The sequence below is a fragment of the Lepidochelys kempii genome, chromosome 8, assembly GCF_965140285.1.
Source record: "Lepidochelys kempii isolate rLepKem1 chromosome 8, rLepKem1.hap1, whole genome shotgun sequence".
Classification (NCBI taxonomy): Eukaryota; Metazoa; Chordata; order Testudines; family Cheloniidae; genus Lepidochelys; species Lepidochelys kempii.
Genome location: NC_136387.1, coordinates 63,778,222 through 63,801,660, shown reverse-complemented (window position 1 = coordinate 63,801,660; position 23,439 = coordinate 63,778,222). Strand labels below are relative to the sequence as shown.

The 23,439-nt window shown below is 41.9% G+C and overlaps 2 protein-coding genes across 2 annotated transcripts in view; both read left to right on the top strand.

Moving 5' to 3' along the window:
• The window catches only part of ASPM (assembly factor for spindle microtubules), a 37,800-nt gene extending 27,030 nt beyond the window's left edge, over positions 1 to 10,770 (top strand). Inside the window, exons 19-28 of the mRNA XM_073356735.2 lie at positions 998 to 1,164; positions 1,906 to 2,065; positions 4,684 to 4,893; positions 5,123 to 5,272; positions 6,373 to 6,564; positions 7,005 to 7,197; positions 7,702 to 7,856; positions 9,014 to 9,190; positions 10,211 to 10,383; positions 10,464 to 10,770. Coding sequence (XP_073212836.2) covers positions 998 to 1,164; positions 1,906 to 2,065; positions 4,684 to 4,893; positions 5,123 to 5,272; positions 6,373 to 6,564; positions 7,005 to 7,197; positions 7,702 to 7,856; positions 9,014 to 9,190; positions 10,211 to 10,383; positions 10,464 to 10,569 — 1,683 coding nt within the window. The 3' untranslated portion in view covers positions 10,570 to 10,770. The remainder of the gene's footprint in view (positions 1 to 997; positions 1,165 to 1,905; positions 2,066 to 4,683; positions 4,894 to 5,122; positions 5,273 to 6,372; positions 6,565 to 7,004; positions 7,198 to 7,701; positions 7,857 to 9,013; positions 9,191 to 10,210; positions 10,384 to 10,463) is intronic.
• Positions 10,771 to 15,416: 4,646 nt separating this feature from the next.
• Positions 15,417 to 23,439, top strand: part of LOC140915987 (coagulation factor XIII B chain) — a 46,172-nt gene continuing 38,149 nt past the window's right edge. Inside the window, exon 1 of the mRNA XM_073356731.1 lies at positions 15,417 to 15,480. Coding sequence (XP_073212832.1) covers positions 15,417 to 15,480 — 64 coding nt within the window. The remainder of the gene's footprint in view (positions 15,481 to 23,439) is intronic.

The window sequence follows — 23,439 nt, the reverse complement described above, 5'->3', positions numbered from 1 at the left end:
TTGTGGGAAGAGCTGCAAGTGATTTCTTTCCCTTGTCCATTTAGCTGTCTTGTTTGGGGGACAGGGAGATTGCTCCTTGGACTGCCATAGCTTCCTGGAATAGGAGGTGCCACGATACTCCTTACCTTTTTACATTTCCTTCTCCTGCACGCCCCAAAAAGGGGAGTAGGAGTTTTAGGGTTTCTTATAATGTTCCAGATTTTTTGTTTGGGAGAAGGGAGAAACCCTCCCATTTATTTTTCAGTTGCTGGAGCCCCTGGGAGAGTTTCTGCTGCCTTATCTAACCTCACCTCTTACTAATGTGCAAGTGTACCTAGACAGGTGATTGCGCTTCTGCCTTCAAAACAGAGAGTGCATAAGGTGGGAGATCCTCAGCATCCCAAATTCCCATAATATAGATGCAGAAATCATTTGATTGGCCACTTACAAAAAGTGAAATTGGTGAGTAGAGCCACAGTTTATGGTAAGAGCAGAAAAAAAGGACAGTACAAACTGAAATATGCTAGGATTTACCATGGATTTAGAGACAACAATACCTTCACTACAAGTTTCCAACTCTGTAAATACAGCAGTGCTACTGAGCACGTCACCTTTGAAATATTGAATAACAAAAACAGCTTCAAATCAAAATAGTTGTAGTTAAGTTTCAGGTTGTTCCAGGATGATCTTTGAAATCTGTAACTTTTATCTTTTAATTCATTTTGGGATTTTTTTTCTCTTTGTGAAATTGACATTGATGAAAGTGTGTGTAGTATTTCCCAGCTTATACTTGCTGTGTGCAGGAGAAAGTGACTATACACAAAGTGCTATTAGTAAAGAAACTGACAAGATTTTTTTTTTCCCCCTCCTCTCTAGTAATCTTGTGTGTAGCTTGTCACAATAAGATTTAAAAAAAGACATTCAGGCAGAAGTGACTAGTTGTGGGGACGGGGAGGGTTATCCTAGTTTGTCCCATTAAATACAAAATTAATTGCTTGTTTGTTTTTATGTTTGATAGGCTTTATTTAGAGGTTTTAAAGCCAGGCAGTTGGCTGGTAAAATGAGAGCTGCACGAACAATTCAAGCCTGGTTCAGAAGATACAGAGCACGAAAAGAATATATAGCTGTGGTAAAAGCTACTTGTATCATTCAAGGTTATTTCAAAACCAAACAGCAGAGGACCTGGTAATGTACTATTGTGTGACATACTTCTTTTCGTGGTCCTGAGCTATTATTGTTTCATAACTTAATATTGCTTTGTACTCTGGCAAAGCTCTGTTATCTCTTTAGGCCCTGATTCTGCAAAGACTCAAGTATGTGAGTAATCCATTGACTCCTTGTGGCTAATGTGCATAAAGTTATTCACATGTTTAAGCCCCAGCCCTCAAAAACCTAATCTTTGTATTTGGTGTGAGTTTTGTGTTTGTTAATCTTGGAAGGACAGAAGGGGAGAGCCAGCTGCGGGTACTTTCTTTCATTTCATATGTGAAGTTTAGTTTTACTACACTGCTTTCTTCTCGAGACTTATGTCTGTGTTTTGAAAACTCCAGAATTAAAAACATGTGGGTTTTTTTTTTTGTATTTTAATTAGTCCTAGTTCCTGCTCCAAAGTTAAACTTATTTTTGTTTTCTATTTATTTGTCTTGAGACAAGATCTAAAATTTCTCAAGTCACTTTTTACTAGTTTTACTCTTAATGTTTCATGTTTCCATTGACTTTAGTCTTGAGCCTTAAGAGCTGGGCCAGTGTTCTATTTACATTCTGTGTGTGTAAACCAAAATGTCTATGGATTTGATAACTTTCCAATGAATGCCACTTGTTTTGCTAATGTTCTGCTGATGGCAATAAATAAATGCAAATGAAAACCTCATTTTTAAAACTCACGTTTTTGTTTTTTAGAAAAACTAAAATGTTCATTTGCAACAGGTTTTTGAAAGTGAAGGCCTCTACAGTTACTATTCAGAGGAGATGGAGAGAAACCCTCACTGCAAGAACAATTCTGCTACAATTCCTAGCAACCAAGAAAGCTGCAGTTAAGATTCAATTAGGTTACAGAAGATACAGCACTAGGAAACAGATTAAAAAGGTATTTTCACTCTTAAATTCAGCTAAGACATGAGTGGTGTTGAATGTTAAATATTTTCAGTGTGTGCAGTAAACTTGTATAATGTACTCAGCCAATAATTTAGCTTTCTCTCTAAAAAGTGAGCCTGTTCATTGCCTTTGATATATAACTACTTTTATTCAAGTTAATTTTTCCTAAAGAAAATCTTCTTGGTTGGGCTCTAGTTTAAATCTATACTATATTTATAAAGAAAATTACATTAAAAAAAATGTTAAAGTTGAAAAGAGAAGTACTTGAGTCAGAAAATGCCAAAGTGAAATCCCCTATCAAAGACTTAAGTATGTGCTTAACTTTTGACACTTTGAATAGTCCCATTGAAGTTAACAGTGGAACGCAGTAATCCTTCACTGTAGCTGTCGTTGTCTGCTTTACTTATAATTTACGGCTGTCGAGTAATCGCAGTTAACACACGATTAACTCAAAATTAATTGTGATTAAAATAATTAATTGTGACTAATTTTAATTGCACTGTTAATAGAATATCAACTGAAATTTATTAAATATTTTGGATGTTTTTGTACATTTTTCATATAGTATTTGCTGTAATTGAAATCAAAGTGTATATTTTTGATGACAAATATTTGCACTGTAAAAATGATAAACAAAAGAAATAGTATTTTTCAATTCACCTCATACAAGTACTGTAATGCAATCTTTGTTTTAAAAGTGCAACTTACAAATGCAGATTTTTTTTGTTACGTAATTGCACTCAAAAACAAAATAATGTAAAACTTCAGAGTCTGCAAGTCCACTCAGTCCTACTTCTTGTTCAGCCAATCTCTAAGACAAACAAGTTTGTTTACATTTACAGAAAATAATGCTGCCCGCTTCTTATTTACAGTGTCATCAGAAAGTGAGAATAGGCGTTTGCATGGCACTTTTGTAGCTATCGTTGCAAGATATGCTGAACATTCATATGCCCCTTCATGCTTCGGCCACCATTCCAGAGGACATGCTTCCATGCTGATGCCGCTTGTTTTTTTTTGTTTGTTTGTTTGTTTTTAAAAAGCATCAATTAAATTTGTGACTGAACTCCTTGGGGGAGGATTGTATGTCCCCTGCTCTTTTACCTGCATTCTGCCATATATTTCATGGTATAGCCGTTTCGGATGATGACCCAGCACATGTTGTTCATTTTAAGAACACTTTGTGTTTTGTCAAATGTGCAGTCGAAGGTACCATTGTGAGATTTCTAAAGATGGCTACCGCACTCGACCCAAGGTTTTAAGAATCTGAAGTGCCTTCCAAAATTTGAGATGGACAAAGTGTGGAGCATGCTTTCAAAAGTCTTAAAAGAGCAACACTCCAATGCGGAAACTACAGAACCACCAAAAAAGAAAATCCACCTTCTGCTGGTGGATCTGACTCAGATAATGAAAATGAACATACGTCAGTCTGCGCTGCTTTGGATTGTTATTGAGCAGAACCTGTCATCGGCATGGACACACGTCCTCTGGAATGGCGGTTGAAGCATGAAGGGACATATGAATCTTTGGTGCATCTGGCACATAAATATGTTGTGACATGAGCTACAACAGTGCCATGCAAACGCCCGTTTTCATTTTCAGGTGACATTTTAAGCAAGAAGGGGGCAGCATTATCTTCTGCAAGTGTAAACAAACTTATTTGTCTGAGCAATTGGCTGAACAAGAAGTATGACTGAGTGGACTTGCAGGCTCTAAAATTTTTATTTTTGAATGCAGCTTTTTTGTACATAATTCTGCATTGGTAAGTTCAACTGTCATGATAAAGAGATTGCACTGCAGTACTTGTAGTAGGTGAATTGAAAAATACTATTTTTTTTTTTACAGTGCAAATACTTGTAATCAAAAATAAATAAAGTGAGCACTGTACACTTGTATTCCGTGTTGTAATTGAAATCAATATATTTGAAAATGTAGAAATAATTTAAATAAACGGTATTCTATTTTTTAACAGTGCGATTAATTGAGATTAATTTTTTTAATCGTTTGACAGCCCTACTTATAATACTTTCTGCTATTTAAAAAAAGGTTTGTCACCAAAATATCATGAAGTATGGAAGGGGAAAAGAGAAGTAAAACCAGAACTAAGATTGCATTGATTTGTGAATGACACCTAAGAAATATATCAGAGTTGTTCCCCCCCACTTTTTGAGCTCTTCCATTTCCTTAAAGGTTCAGGTTTCCTTTACTTTGAGAGCAAACAAGATCCCAGTCACTTAAACTTTGCCAAATATTGCATTTGCCTAATCTACACATATGATAATAAGTCCTGCACTTTAAATAAATGTAAAAATGGTCTATTGCTGTCATGGCCAACCTGCTTAAAATAAAATCCGTTGCCAACATTTTTAAGTCCTTTCAGGAGGAAAAAAGCCTCTAAGTTGTGAAAACTCCTACTGCTATTAGTGAATGCTGACTGACTTGCTGAGTTGAATTTAAGTGAGAAGTTTAGTGGCACCTTCATTTTATTTTTGATCCTTGGCCACTTCTTTCCATCTTACAATAGAGGGTAATGCGATAAACATGAAAACCTAAGTACTTCCACTATGGCAAGAAAAAGCACACTTGACTATCAACACACAATTTATTTTCTAGATGCAGCAGGCTGCATGTTTGATTCAGGCAGCTTATCGAGGCTTCAAAGAAAGACACAAGTTTCATCAACAAAAAGCTGCTGCTTTGGTCATCCAAAAACATATACGAGCTAGGCAAAAAGGAAGACTTGAATGCATAAAATACGTCAAAACTAGAAAAGCTGCTATTAAACTGCAAGCATTTTTACGGGGGTGGTTAGTAAGAAAAAAGGTAAGTGTCTTTTTAAGTGATTATAACTACATAGACATTTAAAATATATGAGATTGATTAGGAGTTAGGCTACAGTGAAAAACTCTGGTTTCAGACATTACACTAACCCCAGCTATTTTTTGTGGAACTCCATTTCTGAGTTAGCATAGATTATGATTATGATGTAGCAAAGGCTACCTCTGGATTTGATTATTAATGCTGTTTCCTGACTCTGTTTTTCTTTCTACAGATTTTAGATGAGAAACAGAAGAAGCGGCTGCTTTGTTTTTCAGCTGCTGCATATCATCATCTCTCTGCTATTAAAATTCAGAGAGCATTCAGAATTCACCTTGTATTGAAACATGCACAAATGCAGATCTCTTCTGTCATATGTATTCAGGTTAGCATTATTGGGAGGGAGGAGCTGTTGCACACTATTCATTCTCTTCAACTATTTTATTTAACTATTACCTAACTGGAATAATCACCAAACTATGCAGAAGAGTTGTTGCAGTACTGTCAGCTGTCACCAGTGGCCCCACTGTGGATGTGAAGGCCATGTCCCCTCCACACTCTCAGGCCTGCCAGTGACCCTGACTGGAAACCAGAGTCCTGACCCACTCTCTTCTCTATGCTGGAGGTCGGAGAGACAAGTTCAAGGGGAATCACAAGCTGCATGAGACATGGAGTCATATCCCCTACACATGCAATAGCATGCTCAGAACCAATGTGTAAGCAACCCCAACTAGGTTACAGGGACCTTATTTGGATACTTTCTAACCCAAGGGTAATCCAATTATTTTTTGTTAAGGTCCAAACTTTTTGGTCAAGATCTAGAGAAAATAATACAAAAACAATAACAATAATAATAAGTAAATAAAAAGATTTCATAGTCTGTTCAAAATCATCTGGTGGTCCAGATTTGGTCCGTGGTCTGCCTATTGACTACCTCTGTTCTAACCTAACCAATCACACAGGGACCTGCCTAAGTTGAGACCACTAATTTAATCTCCCCAAAACAAGACTCAGGCTGTGAAATGGAAAGTGGAGAAAAAATCCACATGCCAAAACAGGCAAATTTACTATAAAGGAAAAATTCTTTCCAGACCCCAAAACTGGTGATCAGCCTAGTCCTCAGCATCAAAGGAGACCCTGCAACTGGATTAAGGATGGGGCTAGCAACTTCTCTCCCCATCCACCTCTGCCAAGTGCGAGCTAGTCACCCAGTCCCATTACTACCGTCACAGTCCAGTGGCAAATCTCCCCCTTCACCAAGGGTTTCTTTAGGTGCTCCCAGCCCTTTCAAAGCCACACCTTTGCTATTGTGGTGTTCAGTTCCTGGCTTTGCATCAATTAAATCCATAATAAATTCAGATCTTAGTCCTTACTCTATCAATTTTGAAGTAACGAGAAGTGCGTGCATACATGCATGTGTGGTGGTGTCAGGAAAAGAAAGAAAACTTAATTTGTCTCTTAAAAACTCCCATTTATCTTAAACAGAGGTGGTTTCGAGCAAGACTTCAACAAAAAAAAAGTCTACAAGATCATCAGAAAATCACTAAAATACAGCGAATGGTTCGAAGGTGGCTGAAACAGAGAAATGAGGCTGCAACCACAATCCAAAGAGCTGTACGAAAGTTCCTTTTCTACAAACACAGAAGAAAGCTGAAGAATGGAATAATTAAATTTCAGGTATATGAATTCTAATAAGTGAATTCCATCTTGCTCATGTCTGCTATTTTATAGTTCTTAGAAAAGCCTGCTTCTATTTTATTAACAACCAAAGGTGTTTCTTTAAGAGAACAGATTTTTTTTATTTTTTTTTTATTTTTTAGATGAATACTGGATTGGAAAGCTAAATACCAACTAGCCATCAAGTAATAGTAAAAGACACTGTTTCTGATAGATGTATTTTTGAACTGGGAATCTAGTATTCAAAGGACTGAATACACTACATCTGATCATAGGCTTATAACTTAGAGTTCTACAACTGAAGTATTTTGAGACTAAAATTTTATTAAACTCCTATAAGGTTGATTTTTGAGATTCTAATGAATAGTCTTTCCTAGAGCCACTCTTACTTGTAAAACTTTTCCCCATTTGTGAAATCTTTCTGCCATGTTTTCTCTCAGGCATTGTGGAGAGGATATTCTTGGAGGAAGAAAAATGACACAGCAAAAACTAAAGCGTTACGACACAGTTTGGAAATGGCTAACAAAGAGAGCAAAGAAGAAAACAAATTGTGTAACAGAACTGCAGTTGCCATTGATTATCTTCTAAAATACAAACATCTTTCTTACATTCTTGCAGCGTTAAAACATCTGGGTTAGTAGTTTCTTTTCGTAATTAAATATTGGGCACTCTCAAGACAGCAGTGGACTCCCAAACTTCTGAGAAAGGGGAGCACGTGATTATATTCAAGCTTACAGTACAACTGGGAAAAGTGACGAAGTTAGAGGACACAACAGTATGCAAAGCCATTTCCCTCTGAATCGAATACGACACTGATAACAAGCTGTCTTAAAGAACTACATCAGAATGTAGTCATGAATGCATTATTCTAGTTCCTGGCCTTCCCATGCCCAGCAGTACTACTTACTACATGTAAGGCATAAAGGGAGTCCTACTTACTTTTAATTTCACCTTATATGCAGTATCACATACACTGGATACCTTTGACTTGCCGGAATGTTCAAAATCCTAGTTTAGAAACATGGCTTGAAATTGATTTTGTTTTTGTTCTCATGTATTTGCCAAGCCTAATAAAGAAAAATGTTACTGTTTGAAAATAACTTGATTAGCATTCACAAATGAACCCTTTTATTTTAGAGGTGGTTACCAGGCTCTCCCCTCTCTGTTGTGAAAATATGGCCCACAGCGGAGCAATCTTCACTATTTTTATTTTGATCCGGAATTGCAACCGCAGTATCCCCTGTATGGAAGTTATCAAATATTCAGTTCAAGTCCTGCTTAATGTTTCAAAGGTATTTCAGTGTTTTGCTTTTTAAGTTTCATAAGCTGTGGACTGTCTAATTTACAGATACTTACTTACATTTATCCAAAGAGATTAGCATGAATTTATCCAGTGTAATAACTGATAGTGTTGCAAAAAAACCCCCAAACCCTTTTTCCTGACTTTAAAACCAATTACGCCAAATTATTTTGAACAGATCATCAGATTATTTTTTCTTAATGTGAACAATTATTACATCCTGTAAAGTAGTCTAATTTTAATCATGGCTTTCAATGAATTAATTTTATTCAAACTAAAATCTGAGTGGTGGCAGAGGGTGCATGGTTGAAAAAGTACCAGGCTTTTTACATTATGGAATTGGAAAACCGTTTTGTACAGAAAAGAGAAATAATCATTGGTAGGGTTTCACATACTGAAGTTTTCTGTAATATTTTAATTACAAATCATACATAAAACACTGGTGTAGGATGCTTTTCCAAATTCTCACCTTTTCATATCTATAGCTGTGATAAACAGTTCTATAAGAAATTATTATTTAAAGCTAACTCAGCATAACTTTGGGTTGGAGATGGATTAGTTCTATTTACAGATTTAATTTTTTAATGGAAATGTTTGCAAAACCAATGAATTTTAGATGTACCAACTTGAGTGTTGGCTATATAATACAAACATGTATAGATTTATGAAACAGTCATTCATATGTGATGTGCTGAAATCAGTAAAATGTTTAGCATTCAAGTCTAATAAATTTTCCTAAGTGAATATCTTGTATTTCATTACAAAAATAGTATATTTTAATCAGTCAAACTGATTTTTAATATTTTTTGTAGGCTTGCATGATTTTAAAAGAAGTATACAGTGCTGAAAAGTTTGAAAGGATAAAATGTTGGTTAGACAACTGAACTGCATTGTAGCTGGCTAAGAAATCTGAGAGCACAATATGTACCTCTGCTGCCCCAGTTTCTAGAAAAAAGTTTTAGAACAATTTATCATAGGGCAATTTGGCACTGTAGCTTAATGCCCAGAAATTTGTTTCATCTGAACTGCAATCCATATAATAAAAGTATCACCCAGTTGGCCTGAATGAGTGTAGTCTTTATTTTCTTATAGCTTGATAAAGCTATATTTGAGATCTATTTACATCAGCTTTTCTGTCTTCCTTTTAAGTATGAAAGAACTACTCAAGCAGTTTATGAAGTAGAAAATTCTGTAGATACATTACTGGACCTACTGCAGATGTACAGAGAAAAGGCTGGTGACAAAACTTCAGAGAAAGGTGGAAGCATTTTCACAAAAACGTGTTGTTTGTTGGCCATTCTTTTAAAGGATTCAAAGAGAGCTGCTGTAAGTTTTAGTGCTTCATTTTTCGTAGTTTCTTATGGCTTCTTCCAGCTGGTTGCTATTGAATTATTCAGACTGCCTGTTGAAGTATATGCATCTGACTGTAGCAGTGTCCACCACAGTTACAATAGTACTTGTTGCTATAATAGTGTAATATGGTGTATATTTCACCTTGAGTGTGATGCATGATCTTTGAGTTGCACAACAGGGTCTTTCCACCCCTCCTTTTTTTATATATTTAAAAACATTGACAATTATCCACTGGTACTTTTTTTCTTGATGACACTTTGTAAATATTGTCTTTGCCCTTGCTCTCCATTCCAATCCAGTAAGACTTATTGATGTTCTCAAATTCTACTTACCGTACAGTTGGTTTGTGAGACTTCATGTTGGCATGCACCATTGTTTCCTGGTTCGTGGCAGACAAATAAACTGTGTGTGCACTAGCTGTATTTCTAAAATGATTCCCATCAGTGTAGCCCAATTGGTGGTAGCAACACTGCAAGTGTTAGTGTAGGTAAGGCTCCAGATACAAATTGCCACCAGCTGTTTATCCACATGTCATTTTAAATCTCTTCAGACCAGCTCTACGTTACTCACTGGTAATATTGCTGGTATCCACCTGTGTCCTTGTCCAATCTAGCACTTCCACTGGTGCAGCTGCAAATGAATTAGTTAATGTTTGCTGTATCTTTGGAACCATCATTAGACAAACTGTATTCAAGGCATAAAATTACTTTCTGGAAATAGTTTAGTTGGAAATATCTGGTTATAAAGCTACTTGTGTATCTTCCAGTGTTACTGATAGTTCAAATGTCTAATGCCATCAGGATGTTGAAATGCCTACAGAAATTAACAATCTGTTGCTTTCAAATTACCTTTCAGTGTGTGTTCATGGGGAGAAGTGCTGCATGTTCTATGAAAATGTAGACTATTGAGCAAATTGAGTAGTTTTCTATTATTTATTAACTTCCTATTCAATTGCCTTTTGAGTATTGATTGTGTGAAATTTGTATTTCTTAGGACATCCGAAGCACATCTAGAGCTGCTTCTCGTATTCATAGCTTGTACAAACTTACAACTCGTAAACACAAAATGGATGCTGAAAGAACTCTTTCCAAACACAAGATGCACACATCCATGAGTGGGAGTTTCTTTGTTCCAGTAACTCCTGTACGAACAAAAGTAGTTTCAAGGTAAGAATTCTAAATTAACCTGCTTTTTTTTTCTTGTGAAAATATACTGTTGTCTAATTTCAAGCAATTCTTTTTTTCAGAATTAAACCAGACTGGGTTTTAAGGAAAGATAACATGCAAGAAATTGTAGATCCTCTGCAAGCTATTCGAATGGTAATGGATACACTTGGTACTGCTTACCACTAAAATGTAGATACTATCTTTGAAAGTGTGTGTGTGTATTCAAAATGGTTAAATGCTTTTTAGGGGGAAAACAAATTAGTGTCAAAAGCAATTACTTAAAGATGCAAATTTACTCTCAAATTGGCATTTTATTTTATATTTTGTATTATATACATTTTTTTTAATGCTACTTTGTACTAATGCCTAAAGCAATTGTACAATAAAATACTGAACTGCTTTGAAGCTCTTGGGTGTTTTCCTTGCTTTACTATTTCAAATATACTGTTTTTATGCAGCTGTAATCTTATTAAAAAAAAAAAACCACCAAAAAACAAGGCAGCAATTTAACATGCAGTTTCTCACAAAGGCTGAATGTGTTTTGGATGTCCATTTGGCAATGAGGACTAAATATTAGTGTGCAAGTCAGCCTGCAGAGATGGTATACATGAGAGGAAGGATGGTCCAGTGATTAGAGGACTACCTTGAGCTGTTGGAGACCCAAATTTCAATTTTCATTCCATTACAGGTACCCTGGGCAAATCACTAAATCTGTGCTTCAGTTCCCTGTCTGTAAAATAAGGATAATAGTACAGGGGAGTGTTATGAGGATAGATACATAAACCTCACAATCCTTATCTCTAATTAGACCCTTTCTTCCTGGGCCATCAGTTACTGACAGGGGCCAGGACTCTTCCTGTTCAACCAGCAGTGAACATGGATACATCCCTCCAGCAGCCCTCCATAGCATCTCCCTTAAATGTTTCTTCTTTCCTGCTTCTTACCACATCTTTCTGAAACAAGTCTAAGGAACAGCACAGAAAGCATTAAAAAGAAACAAACAAAAACTGCATAGGGAGTCTATTTGGAGGATGGAGAAATTTTCTTTCTCGGAATCATTCCATTGAGGGCTGGCTTTCTGAAACCAATTATTTAGATAGTCTTATTGGCAATGTCCAAAACCGCCTCTCAAGAGATAAAGAGAACCTAGGTGCATCATAAAGTGAAAGCCAAAGGAAGACTGTCTTTCTGGTCACTAAATCATCAGGCAAAGTTGAACTTCAAATGGCTGTGCTTCAGATACATGCAATACACTGGACAGGTTTTTAAACAAAGTCCTGAAGGTCAAGCACTCAAAGTTTTCCAGTCTCTAAACCCCTAATTACAAACCTTAAGAAAACTTCTAAGGAGTAATCACTTTGAAAATGTGCCCAATGCTTTCACTACAATTTTTAGAGACCTTTTTAAAAACAATGTCTGCTAGATGATTCCTGTTATGTCAGACTATTGGATGCTAGCAAATAACCCATTCATGTCTTATATGATCTTATATGGGGCTAGTCTTGCCAAAACAAGCAGCTAGCAGTGACATTTCTGTGGGCATATGCCCTGAGAGAAGAATGATTTTGTGTTCTGAGTGTGGTCTTGATTTGTGAGTGGCTTGCTGCAGGTATGTGGCATAACTCAGTGCTTTCTGAACATCCTGTAAGAGGAGGGCGGTGCTGCCCTAGTTTGGCTAGGTTTAAAAGCCAGTCACGAGCAAATATTGGAGCAGTGAACAGCGAAAGTGGAGTTTCAGTGGTAGTTGCGGGGGCTGGGACCTCCTAGGAATTGGGTCTGGGAAGAGAAGACTGGCTACTGAGTTAGCACAAGAAGTGACCTGAGGAAGAGAGGAGACAAAGAAGATAGTCAGATGCAGAAACTTTAAGATGTATGTTGGGAAGGAATTTTCCCCCAGGTCAAATTTGCTGTAATCTTGGTGGGTTTTTACATTCTGCAGTATGTGCGCGTAGGCCTCTTGCCAGGATTATGTGGGTATATCTGTCATTTCCCTGCCATTGCAGGGGCCTATGGTATTGGTGCATCCTCCTATTCTCTCCCAGTGACAAATGGTCTAGACTTCTGTGGGCTATAATATTTGGATCTAATTTTGGTTGCTAGGTTTAGCGTGCTGGGTGGTGTTGGCGGCCTTTGAAATACAAGAGGTCAGATGGTCTGACCTTAAACTCTATTACTCTAACTCAGTGATTCTCAAATTTATTTGCTCATTCTCCCCCTTCTTTGTGTCTGTAATTTACACACACCCTGCCACACAAGTACATATACCAATATATGTGGTGGCAGCACTTCACTTGAATCAGTTTCAGCTTCTTTGTTTTTCACTTTTTCTTTTCCTTGTCTCATGAATGAGCCAAGGATCCATTGTGAGAAGAGTAAAAGCAAAATTATGATTGTGGTCCATGCTTGCAATTAAATGTGCACATTGAGTCATAGCAAACGGATTAACATATAGATGGCAATACTTTGTATAATGCTATGCAAAGTTTAACAGAAATCCATCAAAATGCACAGTACCGTGTAAAGTCAAATGCACAGCGCCATCTGAGGCCCTGAAAGGTCTGGAGGGATCAGCTTTGCTAGGTATTCGTTACTGTGGGTAAAATGTACACAGTACATGGTTTTTTCCCCTCCTAAAGCTTCTCATGACCCCAGAATGTATTCCATGCCCCTCCCCGGGAGCCAGCCCCCCAGTTTGAGAATCTCTCCTATAACTTGTTAAAAAGCCCAAATGTCAATATTTCCCAAAGTTCCCCAGTCTTGACACAACTTTAGCAACTCCAAACCAATATATCTGAAACAACATGCTACATTCTTGAAAGTGTAGGGGAAACCAGAAAGTGTTCAATATAGATCTAGCGTTTCTTGTATTTGGCCACGTTTGTTCAATCCTGTTTTCAAAATTGCAGAAGCCTGCTGTAACAAAGGTAAAGAAAATCCCCGTCTATACTTCCTGTTTATAGTTACCCAGAACTCAACTCTTAAGTTGCACCCTCAGGTCATGCACTGTATTTTTAGTATACTTACATAAGCCATCACAGGTGTATTAAAAACATAAGCTCTGGGCTTTGTGCCCCAAAAGGCTTTCTCAATATGCAATCTGTCCTTGTGTATGATACATTTGTATCATTCAGAAACATGTGTAACAATGTCACTATTGAGTTATGGCAAGATCCTTGGGGCAAATTAACACAGTTCTGAGGAGTTAGCCCTTGGTCTGTACCTCATGTGTCCATCAATTGAGATCTTGTTTATATTTCTGCATATACAGAGTCCTAAATAAAACCATGTGATGTCCTTAGCTAAATAAAGGAAATGCCTGGAACTGTGGAGGTTGTAATGTTGGCAATAATGCCTACATTGTTTTGGAATTTACACAACATCAGAAGAAGTTTGCAAATCATCTAGGGCAGAGATAACTATAGGAACTGATAATTCAATACTGTAACATTTCATATTAAGCTCTTTGGTGAAAGGACTATTACTTATATGTTTAATGGTGCCTAGCACAGTGGGGTCCAACTGGGTTGAGGCCTTCATGTGTTACTGCACTATAAATGCAGAGTAATGTGACATGGTTGTCTACTAATAATTTTCAGTTATTTTCAATGTAGCCAATGAACTGTCTTGTGAAACTAAAACATACTAACCACCGAGAACTTAACGACAAAAGTAACCCTACCAACACCACCATACCTCCAGCACATAGGTGGAGACAGGTTTTCTTGATTTTTGGTTTTAATTGTTCTTAATCTCTCTTCAGAGGCACTCATGTAATATAATAAAATTGGTGATATGCAGGAGGGGACTCTTGGGAGCTCCCTGTTTAAAATTTTATAATTTCTTTGAAGGGAAGATTTGGGATGATTTTTCTTGTCTATAAGGGAATTGCTGTCTCTTGGGTACTGCTAACTGATCTTTACCAGAAAATATCTCCTGGGGCTCATAATTATTTCTGAAGAGCATTGGAAACTCTCCAATTGCACCAGCTGCCAGGTAAGGGCTCACCATCGATGGGCTACCTGCTTTAGTATCCATATATGGTACTCTGTGTTTTTTTTTCAGTGAAAAGTATAAACATTTCTAGCAAAGGGCTTTTAATAAAATGTCTAACTGCTGTGGTGTCTCCTTGTTTGATTATAGAAGAGTATTTTTATTTAAATGGGGAAGCTATCTAAACAGATCATCCAGTTTGTTGCCTCTCTTCTACAGGAACCTGAACCCCTGGTTCATGAAGTTCTACAGGCTGAGGAAGAAAATTTTATGGAAGCCCTTGTTAAAATACTTGCAGTATATTATTGAATCAACTGGTAGCAATTCTTCTAGTATCTCAGAAACTATGTCTTTAGCTTAATTTATCAGTTGTGTCTTTGCTTACAACTTCTAAGAGAGTGCATGTAGGTCAGAATATGAATGTCTTCTGCTGGAACTTGTAAAACCAAAAGATGGGATTATCCTGTCCGTTAAAGCCGGGGAATTCATAAAACAGTCTGATCATGCAACAAAGTTTTTGTTTGTCTAGTAGACAAAGGGTATGACCGTTCTCCCCCTCACCCCCTCCCCGGACCTAGCAGCGCAAACAAACTAGTAGAATGTAGCCAGTTAGGGATAGAAGTAGAAGAGAAAACTAGACAAGCTATCAACTAAAGTAAATAAATTGATAACAGCAAAATGGCCTTTAAACCAGGGGGCCTGAAAATTCCCAGCATTTATGGCTACTTGTTTCCAATTAATCTATTTTACCATTTGCCAAAGTTCATTTATTTTTATAGAGAAAGCAGCTACCATTTCCAGCTTTTTTCTCATTATGCCTCACTGTTGTTGAACTTCTTTATTAAAATAGAGCTACTTCAGGTCTAGTCATTCTATTTAAGGAATAAAAATCAGGCAGTGCTTTGAAATATCTTTTTTGTGTGTTACAAAACTTACTCCAAATACCTTTTTGTAAATAATTAACTGAATTTTCAAAAGAAATACTGAGTTAGCTACTAGTGTTCACAGAATGGTGAAAACTATTGTTAGAGACAACACTGAATATGGCATTTAAAAGCTGGATTTTTCTCATAATTTTGGTTGATTCAGGAGAAACCTCTGCAGAAGGTAAAAGTACTGAGGCATTCATTTATTTATAAAAATATGATAATCTAGAATATATAGTTTACATATTGCTCTTAGGAAAGTGCTTTATGTAGTCACTTTAATTTGATAAATGGTTTTATTCTTAATGGGGATATATTTTTGCTAGTGGGGTTTGGATTTCTAATATTCTTGATTGAACACTTGCTATGAAGAGTGAGCTGTTGCTGTGTTGAACCTTGAAATTGACACAGATATAGCACCTCTGGGAAAAGGTTCAGACAGTAACATATGAACATCCCATTTTATTATTTCTGGAACCACTTCCTTTGAGCTCATTCTGCAGCAGTTAAAGAAACAGACTTTAGTTCCATTTTATTTGTAGACCAATCATATAAATTGCAATGGTTGAAGGTACGCAGACTTATAAAAGTAAAAAAGCACTAGGGAATCAAATGCTAGTCTGTAGCGAATATGACCTAAGATAATGCTCTGCATCTCATGTTCCTGGTCCCTCCAGCATGGGATACTGCTTCCTTCATCCTTATTTTCTAGAAGCCAAGATTTCTAACTATTCCCATCACTAGATAATATGACAAGCCACTGATATCCACCTCCCTTACCTTTTTTTTTTTTTTTTTCCTGCAGGCTGTGTCACTTCTAACTGGACCAATCTACTCTTGTCTATATTTTTAGTTTTTCCACTGTAAGGAAGTTACATGCTGTCAGTCTATAAATTCCTGCCATGTAGCTTCCAGAGTGCGGATTGGTTTACAGACTGCTCTCTTGGTAGGACCTCTTTGAATTAAAATGTCCCCTCTTACCGTCTCTTGTTACACCTGTCAAAAGGAATTAGGAATGCAGGTATTTCAAGTTTCTTCTTCGAGTGCTTGTTCACGTCCATTCCACATTAGGTGTGCGCACGCCACTTGCATGAGTGTCGCAAACTTTTTCCCTTAGTGGCTCCCGTCGGTGGGGGGCCCCCTGAGTGGCCCCACTGCGCCGTGCATATATACCTCTGCTGGCCCAACCCCCTCCTGTTCCTTCTTGCCATCCATGGTGGAATTGGAACAACCTCTCTCTCTCTCTCGTATGAGAGCAGTCCCTTAGCGTTTCTCAGAGTTAAATAGCTGCTATCAGTTAGTTAGCATACCTTTGTTGTGGACACTTAAGTGATTAGGTGCTTGGAGGCTTCCAGCACCTGCCCCGGGCTGCGGGGCATGCTTCAGGCCCACGGGTTTAAGGCTTGTACCACGTGCCGCAAGCCTATGCCATTTAGTGACCCCCACGACTCGTGTCTACGTTGCCTGGGAGAAGAGCATCAAACTGAGCAGAGTAAGATTTGCAAGGCATTCCAGCCAAGAACAAAGAAAGAAAGAGACTTTCGTTTGAAGCAGTTGTTGGAGGCCACATTGCAGCCACTGGGCCCAGAGCACATGACGTCGGCTCCGGCTTCCTCGGTGCATAGTGCTCCAGAGTCGTCGAGAGACCCAGCAGTGGCTAAACACCAAATGCTGTCGGTCCCAGAGCACCAGACTAGGCCCCCGGCACTGCTTGTCCTCCCCAGTGCGACCCACAGCGCAGCTGGAAGGAAGGTACGGACATTCCCAGTATAGGAGGCCAGCGCCTTCCAAGGCCCTGAGCACCGATAAGAATGGGAAGGCCGCTGTCCTGGCCACGGTGGCTCTGGCACCACAAGTCCCACCGAGTCCAAGCCTAAGTGACCTCAGTGTGGACGGTGGGCTCGAGGACATAATGGATCAGCCCTCCACGCTTGGCACCTTTGAGGCGGTGAAGGACCTCATTGAGCTGTCAGGGGCGAGCCACCTCCCATACAGGGAGAATCCTCTGCCACCCCATGCCACGAGTGCTGTCGACGGGTAAGCCGGCAATGGTGTGCCATTCGAGGACACCGTCCTGGAATCGCTCCTGGAGTTGGTCCCAGTCGAGCTCCGCATCCACGGACTCCCAGTTATCCACGGAAGGGGCACAACGCTCTCCAGCACCACTCAAGAGACCGGCATCGGAGAAGTCAAGACGGCCCTCGCCAGAGGACTCCCTCAGATGCCGATCCTAGTCCCACTAATGCTGGCGCCGATCCCAGTCCGGATCCCGGTTCCGGACCTGGGGATATTGGTACCGGTCCCGCTCCCATTGGGTTCGGAGCCGCTCGTCGATCTCCCGCCAGCACAGATCGTCGGCACCGCTGTGGCCTTCGTAGTCGGTGTTGCCACAGTCCAGCGCAGACTCCAGCCATTACGGTTACTTATACCGTGCTCCAGACAGCAGGGACCCTCAGACGGGTTGGCATCCCCAGTGGGGGCCTCCAGGTCATTGGCCCTTCTGGACTCCTTGGGCCTATCAACAGCGCCAAGGGGCCCTGTCCAGGGCAAGCAACTCGGTGCAGCGGTCCCGGTTCCTGCACCGATGCCTGACTGTGCCGGAAGCTACAATATCCAGGCCTCCAGCATCCCCCCAGGATAAACCAGCACCGAGTCCGGTGCCACCCCAAGGTCTCCCGCACCGGCCTGAGCTGGAGGGCCCTCCATGGGAGAGCGAAAGCAGGAGGACCAGCCAGAGGGCGTTGAGCAGCTGCTAACCTCCTCGTCATCCCCGGATGAGGCGGTGGCGGGTACAGCGGTATCCGGCCCTCCACCGATAGACCACAGAGCCCACCAGGAGCTACTGCGTAGGGTCGCCCAGAACTTGGGGTTGCAGAACGTGGGGATGGTTGAGCAGAAGGACCCCATGGTGGACACTTTGAGCCCCAAAGGTCCATCTAGAATAACGTTTCTGCTCATTAAGACCATCCAATCGAATTATAAGACTATATGGCAGATCCCGGCCTCTAGTGCTCCAACGGCCAAAGGTGTGGAGCGCAAATACTTTGCCCTGTCAAAGGGCTACAAATTCTTCTTCTGCCATCCAAGTCCATGCTCCCTGGTGGTCTTGGTGGTGAATGAAAGGGAGCACCATGGACAACAGGCCCCGGCCCCTAAGGCTAAGGAGGCAAAATGCCTGGACCTTTTTGGCAGAAAGGTGTACTCCTCACAGGGCCTTCAATTGAGGATTGCTAACCAGCAGTCCATCCTCAACAGGCATAATTTTAACTACTGGGTGGCAGTGGGGAAGTTTAAGGACAACCTCCTGCAAGGTTCCCAACAGAAGTTTACGGCTCTGGTGGACGAGGACAAGTAGCCAAGACCTCTCTCCAGGCCTCCCTGGATTTGGCAGATGCAGTGGCTAGAACAATCGAGTCAGGGGTGGTCATGAGGCGCTCGGTGTGGCTTCAGGAGTCAGGCTTGCTGCCTGAGGTCCAGAATACGCTTAAGGACCTCCCTTTTGAAGGGTCCGGGCTCTTTTCAGAACAGACCAATGCGAGGCTGCATGCCCTCAAGTCCTTGAGGCTTACGCTTAAGTCGCTGGGTATGCACACCCTGGCGGCCCAGAGGAAGCCCTTTAAGCTGCAGCCTCCCCCTCAACGCCAGTACCAGCATCGCCATAGGCATGAGCCTTACCGTAGGCGAGGCAGGGATAACAGGCGACAGCGCAATAATAACAATAATGCGCCAGGTCAGAACCAAGGTCAGCACAAATCCTAGCCAGGCACTAAGCCAGGCTTTTGAAGGTGTGCTCAGGGACAGCGTACCAGACCAGCCACCGGATCCGTCCCTTTGTTTACTGAACCGCCTGTCCCGTTTCTCCTGTTCATGTTCCAGCATTATGTCGGACCGTTGGGTCTTACGCACGGTACGTAACGGGTACTCACTGCAATTCTCTTCCTTCCCTCCCTGCCTCCCTCCCAGCCCACTTCCCCGTCCCTCTTCAGGGACCCCTCTCACAAGCATCTCCTAGAGAAGATGGTTCGCTTGCTGCTAGAGGCAGGGGCGATAGAGGCGGTGCCACACGGCCTAAAGGGGAAAGGTTTCTACTGGTACTTCCTCATCCCCAAGGCCAAAGGGAGCCTTCGTCCCATTTTAGACCTGCACGGACTCCATAAGTTCCTGGTCAAGGCCCGGTTCCTCATGGTGTCTCTGGGCATCATCCTCCCTTCCCTGGATCCGGGGGGCTGGTATGCTGCCCTCGACATGAAGGACGCATACTTTCATATCGCCATCAACCCAGCACATCGGTGGTTCCTGCGCTTCACCATGGGCCAAGAACATTAGCAGTTTGCGGTTCTCCCGTTTGGTCTAGCCGCGGCCCCACAGGTGTTCACGAAATGTATGGCGGTAGTGGTGGCCTTCTTACGGAGGCAGAGGATCTGGGTTTACCCGTACCTTGATGACCGACTCTTGGTGGGTCGATCTGAAACGGAAGTGCAGGGCCACATGGAGGTGGCCCTGAGATTGTTTCACGAGCTGGGGCTCCTGGTCAACATCCCCAAGTCCACTCTCGTGCCCACGCAGAGTGGAATTCATAGGGGCGGTCATGGACGCGGTGCAAGCCCGAGTAAGCCTTCCAGTATCCCGATTCTGGGCTATCCAGCAAGCGGTTACCTCCCTGCCCCAGTTTCCAACTACAACAGCCAGGTTGACCAGGGTGCAAGCAACTTCCATGGCTTTCCTGGTGCAGGTCCCGATCCAGGAGATTTGCAGAGCAGCCACCTGGTCCTCAGTGCACACCTTCACGACCCACTACGTGGTCAACCAACAGGCCAGAGAGGACGCGGCAGTTGGCAGAGCTATTCTCCTATCAGTTGTTCTGTGACTCCTACCCTCCTCCAGAGGTAAGTCTGTGATTCACCTAATGTGGAATGGACGTGAACAAGCATTCGAAGAAGAAAAGACGGTTACTTACCTTCTCGTAACTGTTGCTCTTCAAGATGTGGTGTTCACGTCCATTCCACCACCCACCCTCCTACCCCTCTGTCGGAGTTGCTGAGAATAAGGACCCGGAGGGGGTTGAGCCAGCAGAGGTATCTATGCACGACACAGTGGCACCACTCGGGGGGCCCCCCGCCGACCCAATGGAAGCTGCTAAGGGAAAGTTTCGGATGCTTGTGCATGCAGTGCACGCACACCTAATGTGGAATGGACATGAACAACACATCTCGAAGAACAAGAGTTACAAGAAGGTAAGTGACTGTCTTTTGTTTAGTACAGCAATATGTTAATTCAATAAGTATTAATCAAGCCTGATGATGTCAATAATAGTTACTAGTAAGTAGTAGTTACTTTCCTTTGTTCTAACAAAAAAAAAATGCAGGGATGCCAATCTTGCTTGGGGCAGAAGGCCACATTCCATGTTAAGTGATAGACCGTGGACTGGAATGTAACTTAGGATTCAGTTCTCCAGTCCCCAGCAATTTCCCGCTGATGTCACAGTTAGGGCTTGTTTACACTTGCAAGTTTTGTCAACAAAAACTGCCTTTTTGCAACAAAACAGCAATGCCATATGCACTGCAAGGTCACTGTTTTAAAAAAACAAAAGAAAAAACCCTAGTTTTTGGGAAAAAAAACCCTGCGAGACTTTTCTTTTCCCCTCCCTTTATTGTCGACAAACAGCCAGTGTAGACACCACAGTTTTCCCCCCGATTTTATTGGCCTCCAGAAAGTACCCCACAATTCCCCTGCTGCCGCTCTGGTCAGCGGTTTGAACTCTGCTGCCCTGCAGCCAACCCACTCCCCCTTGCAGGCCTTGGGACTTTTAAAACTCATTTCCTGTTTGCTGGCTTCCCAGAGGAGCTTCCTGGGTGAGCATACCCCAAACGTGCTCCCTCTTGGACCACCACTGAGTTGTTGGATCTGATCAGTATATGGGGAGAGGAGTCTGTTCAGTCGCAGCTGCAAGTGACCCATAGGAATCAGGACACATATGGGCAAATGTCTCGAGGCTTATGCGATAAGGACTGTGATCGGGACACGCAGCAGTGCAGAGCGAAGATAAAGGAGCTGAGGCAGGCGTACCACAAAGCGCGGGAGGCGAACCATCGCTTCATGGTGCACCGAAGACCTACTGCTTCTATAAAGAGCTGAATGCTATCCTCGGTGGTGACCCCACCTCCGTTGCCAATTGCCCCGTGGATACTTTGCAGGCAGCAGAAAGAGGGGGTAACCTGGAGGCTGAAATTCAGGATGAAGAAGTTGAGCTAGAAGAGGTTAATGTGCTCCCGGAGGGGTCGCCTGGTGGGGCAAGGAGCCAGGAACTTTTCTCCACTCCAGAAGTGCTCAATGGTGACCAGGAAGCCGATGAGACTCCAGGTAAGTTGCTGTGGCTTGTGTAGGAAATCGAAAACTTGGAGGCAGGTAGTGTGTAGCTAATCTGTATGGCCAAGCAAGGTGTCAATGGACATCGAGACCTGCAGGGAATCCTCTAGAGAGAGGCTCTGGAAAGTTTCCAAGAGGTACTTGTTAATCCTCTACCTCAGATTCCAAGGGAATGCAGTCTCGTTAGGTTCCCCATTGTAGGAAACTGTACCATGCCATTTAGCAGTCACTGGAGCTGGGACCAACGTGGCACAAAGCTGAGCTGCATATAGACTGGGGTGAAAGCCGCAAGCATTCAGAAACTAGTCACCCTCATTAGCGAGGTGTCAGCCAGCAGGTGGGCCACCTGTGAAAAATTGTGAGATAATTTTAAAATGAGTTCCCTGCAAGCCGAGACCTTTTTGTCCATATGCACAACTGCCTTCCCCCCCACACTCCCGAAACTCACCATGATTGGGGTGCTTGTGGAGCTGTGGGCCTGCCTCGAGTCTCAGAGAGAAAGTGATTTCTACTAGCAAAATCCCCTTTTTACTAAAACGTTTCAATCGTTTGTTGGAATGTAACAATCTTGAATGTAACCTCTTCTGTTCAGCACAGCCCTTGAAGAACTCACCACGTACCCCCGCAGACCGGCCGCGACCGATAAGAAAAAATCCTAGGCGCAGCAAAGAAGAGATGTTCTGCTAGGTGCTGCCGCGTGATGAGAGACAGGCCAGGGCACAGAAATAGTGCTGGGAAGCCAAAAGGCAGGACAGAGAAGAGACTGCTGCTTTTGCTCTGCAAGCGACGGAGGGGATGGTAAAAGTTATGGAGGATCAGACGGAGATGCTCAAATCATTGATACAGCTATAGACTGAGCAGATCCGAGTTCGAGCACCTCTGTAGCAGATGCACAATTCTTTGCTAACCCCACCCCCTTCTATGCCCACACATTCCTTTTCACTCCACAGCACGCCTGAGTTTCCCCATCACTCCACCCCCCCTTACAGCTTGCACAATGATAGCTGGAGCGACACACAGTTGTGAGGTTTTACCCTTTTTAACAATAAATAAAGGCAAAGGTATTTAATGGTACAGTGTTTTTATTCTGTGTTCTACAAAAGCGTGTACAGCAATCAATTCACTCTCAGGTACAGGCTTCGGAAGCATTGTGTTGCACGGATCTTGGGCCTCAAAATTGTACATGGATGCAACAGGGAAGCAACTCCAAAGCAGACGTGTTACTGCCCCTCATTGTCAAAGTGGTTCCTCAAACCCTCTCTGATGTTAATAGCAGCCCTCTGGGCTCCTCTGACAGCCCTAGCATCTGGCTCTTCAAACTGTGCAGCCAAGCGCTCTGCCTCAGTGCTCCACACCTGAGCAAACATTTCACCCTTCGATTCCCACAGATTATGCAAAGTGCAGCAGGTGGCTATGACCAGGGGAATATTCTCCTCGGTAAAGTCTAGCCTGCCATTGAGACACCTCCAGCGAGCTTTCAAATGGGCAAAGGCACATTCAACTACCATGCGGCACCTGCTCAGCCTGTTGTTAAACGCTCCTTGCTGCTGACAGGTGTCCTGTGTAAGGTTTTATGATCCAGGGCTTGTAAGGGGTAAGATGGATCTCGGAGGATTACTATGGGTATTTCCACATTCCCCCACTGTGAACTTGTGGCCTGGAAAGAAAGTCCCTACCTGCAGCTTTCTGTACAGGCCACTGTTCCTGAAATGCATGCATCATGCACCTTTCCAGACCAGCTTGCACTGATGTACGTGAAAAGCCCCTGGTGATC